The 3,048-nt window shown below is 63.7% G+C and overlaps 1 protein-coding gene across 1 annotated transcript; it reads left to right on the top strand.

Annotated features, from left to right (window-relative positions):
• On the top strand, positions 1 to 3,048 carry LOC119048943 (chymotrypsinogen 2). The gene is made up of 7 exons (XM_037144781.2): positions 1 to 88; positions 811 to 914; positions 1,006 to 1,085; positions 1,438 to 1,516; positions 1,870 to 2,050; positions 2,133 to 2,266; positions 2,820 to 3,048. The coding sequence occupies exons 1-7, from the start codon at positions 37 to 39 to the stop codon at positions 2,979 to 2,981; spliced, it is 792 nt and encodes a 263-aa protein (XP_037000676.2). The 5' UTR covers positions 1 to 36; the 3' UTR covers positions 2,982 to 3,048.

The raw sequence follows: 3,048 nt of genomic DNA, 5'->3' as shown, positions 1-3,048 counted from the left end.
CCAGCCCGCCAGTGCCCTCCACCTCCCTGTGACATCATGGCCTTCCTCTGGCTCCTCTGCTGCTTCACCCTCCTGGGCACAGCCCGCGGTGAGTGCTGGGGCAGGTGGAGGCCCGGACGCTGTCTCCCCAACCCTGAGGCCAACAGGGGCCCCAGGGGCCCCAGGGGCCCTACTCCCAGTCCAACAGAGCATGGTGGTGTGAGCACGGGTTACCAGCCCATCTCTCCAGTGGGGACATGGGGAAGGTTGGATCAGCCAGTGTGAGGCCTCTGAGCAGTAGGTGGCTGTTCCCAGGGCTGGCCTGAGGCCTCACATCCTGCGCAGGGGACAGGGAAAACAAGTCCAGAGGGACAGAAGTTCTCTGAGCAGGTGGTGGTTCCCAGACAGACGCGGATGGTGAGCAGGTGGGCAGCCGTACCAACCCTGTGGGGGCCCCTGAGCCCAGCTGCTTTAAGCTCGTTTGCAGAGTACCTGGTGTGGGCCAGGAGCGCCTCACCTGATGTCCCCCTGCTACCTTATCTTACGTCCCCATGCCAACTTTGTGAGTTGGGGGGGTGATGGCGCAGTTCCCATTTTGCTGGTGGGAAACTGAGACTCAGTGATTAAATGAGGCAGTGCCCCGGCCGGTTCAAACCACAGAGCCCAGCCTCCCTGCCAGGCTCTGGCCACGCACCGCCTGCTGGGCTTGTGCGGACGGAAGCGCAGGGCAGACTGAGCTGTCCCTGGGGAACTCCTGGGGTGGAGGGTCCTGAATGGGGGTCCCAGAGTTGTCTGTGGCCTCCACCTCTCACCCCATACCCCCACCCCCAGGCTGTGGGGTCCCCGCCATCCAGCCCGTGCTGAGTGGCGTGTCTAGAATCGTCAATGGGGAGGACGCTGTCCCTGGCTCCTGGCCCTGGCAGGTGTCCCTGCAGGTGAGGGGGGACTCTGCCTGTGAGTGGGGGCACATGGGGGTGGTGGGCCTGCGGGGGTCCAGTCTGTGCTGACCTCTCCATCTTCCTCCAGGACAAGACCGGCTTCCACTTCTGCGGGGGCTCCCTCATCAGCGAGGACTGGGTGGTCACTGCTGCCCACTGCGGAGTCAAGTGAGTCTCGCCTGGGGCCCCTAGGAAACCCCTTGGGGTGGGAGGAGGCCCCTCAGGACTCAGGACGAGTCCTTTAACTCCATCCCTCAGTTTCCTAATTTGGAAATGCATAGAAAAGTCGAGCCCTGCTGGTCTCCCAGTGAGTCACCGGGAAGGAAACACATGGCAGGTGTTCTGGGAGCAGCTGTGGACCTGAGGGCCCACCTCTATGACCAGCACCACACACAGGCATGCACACCCCCCATGTATCTGCACACGCATGCACTCACACTCACACACAAGTACCCTGCCCCTGCAGCAGGCCCCCCCCACTTCATAGCAGGAACCCCCTCCTTTCTCTGGCCCTCTCCAGAACCTCCGACCTGGTCGTGGCAGGGGAGTTCGACCAGGGCTCAGATGCCGAGGACATCCAGGTGTTGAAGATTGCCAAGGTACAGTGGTCCTGGGACCCGGGTGGCCCCAGGCATGGCGGGCCTTCGTGAGTTGCAGCCCAGGTTAACTGGGCTGTAGTGACAGGACTGAAAAGCCCCTGGACTTGGGGAGTGAGAAGGGAGCCCCAGCTCCTCCTGATCACCCCCATACCCTATCATGACGGGGTGAAGGAGAAAGCAGGGTGTGGAGGCTCCACGCAGCGGCTGTCTGGGCCTGGGCTCCTGGGCCGCCAGCAGGAGCTGCCCTGCCGAGCAAGCCGCCGCTCAGAGAGGGAACCGAGGCACTGAGGGGCAGCCCAGCCCTGTGTGAGTTTCTCCCGACCCCAACTGGGACTGTCGGCCCCACCCCACAGGTTTTCAAGAACCCCAAGTACAACAGGTTCACCACCAACTACGACATCACCCTGCTGAAGCTGGCCACGCCCGCCCGCTTCTCCGAGACCGTGTCCGCCGTGTGCCTGCCCAACGCTGACGACGACTTTGCTGCCGGGACCCTGTGCGCCACCACCGGCTGGGGCCTGACCAAGTATAGCAGTGAGTGACCCCCAGGTGGGCAGGCGGTGGGGGCTGGGGCAGGGTGGGGCTGCAGCTGCTGACCAGCACCCCACCTTTCCAGATGCCGACACCCCTGACAAGCTGCAGCAGGCAGCCCTGCCCCTCCTGTCCAACGCCAAGTGCAAGAAGTTCTGGGGCAGCAAGATCACCAACTTCATGGTGTGCGCAGGCGCCAGCGGCGTCTCCTCCTGCATGGTATGGCCTCGGGCTCGCTCTGCACCCCTCCCCCCCCAGCCATCGGTGGGTTCAGGCCAAAGCCCAGGTCAGGGCTCCCACAGACAGGAATGGAAGGAGCAGGCAGGCTCTTTCTGGGACCTGCGCTTTCTTCCTGGGCCTTCCTACCCGAGTAGTTGGGATCCTGGCAGAGCATCAGTGACCTCTGGGAAGTGCCAGAATAGGGGGCTCTGGTCTTGGAGCCAAAACAGGGCGAGATTCCACTGCTGCTGGCACCTGAGGAAATGGTGCTGCCTGGAGCTGTGCAGTGTGCAGCCGGGCAGTGGAACAGGGAAGCCCTTCCTCACAGCGGCCTCACAGCTGGCACCAGCCACGGTCTCCTCCTACCAGTCAAACTCACTTCACTGAGCCTCCAACACGGAACCTCCCCTGGGGGGCAGCCCAGGTTCCTCGCACAGTCCCTCCAGTTCACTGGCGCGGGGTCTGCTGGATGTGAGGCCCTGGGCCGGGCTCTGGGAACAACAGTCAGACCTCCGGGCTGCCAGGTCCAAGCCCCTCCCTCCTTCCCCTGCAGGGCGACTCCGGCGGCCCCCTGGTCTGCCAGAAGGATGGAGCCTGGACCCTGGTGGGCATCGTGTCCTGGGGCAGCGGCGTCTGCTCCACCTCCAGCCCTGGCGTGTATGCCCGTGTCACAAAGCTCATACCCTGGGTTGAGGAGATCCTGGCCAGCAACTGAGCCCCCAGCCCTGCCCTGGTCTCCCTGCCAACCTGCTCCCATGAGCCTCAATAAACCTGTGAGAATC

Source organism: Artibeus jamaicensis, unplaced genomic scaffold (assembly GCF_021234435.1).
Source record: "Artibeus jamaicensis isolate MK-2021 breed Jamaican fruit bat unplaced genomic scaffold, CSHL_Jam_final contig_464, whole genome shotgun sequence".
Taxonomy (NCBI): domain Eukaryota; kingdom Metazoa; phylum Chordata; class Mammalia; order Chiroptera; family Phyllostomidae; genus Artibeus; species Artibeus jamaicensis.
The sequence above is the reverse complement of the archived record's forward strand: the minus strand, read 5'-3'. Positions and strand labels throughout refer to the sequence as shown.

Bases quoted from the DNA above. Each gene is read 5' to 3' on its own strand.
- LOC119048943 (XM_037144781.2), top strand. From the start codon at position 37: ATGGCCTTCCTCTGGCTCCTCTGCTGCTTCACCCTCCTGGGCACAGCC. The intron at 89-810 runs GTGAGTGCTGGG...CCCCACCCCCAG, and splicing joins CCTCCTGGGCACAGCCCGCG to GCTGTGGGGTCCCCGCCATC. The intron at 2,051-2,132 runs GTGAGTGACCCC...CCACCTTTCCAG, and splicing joins GGGCCTGACCAAGTATAGCA to ATGCCGACACCCCTGACAAG.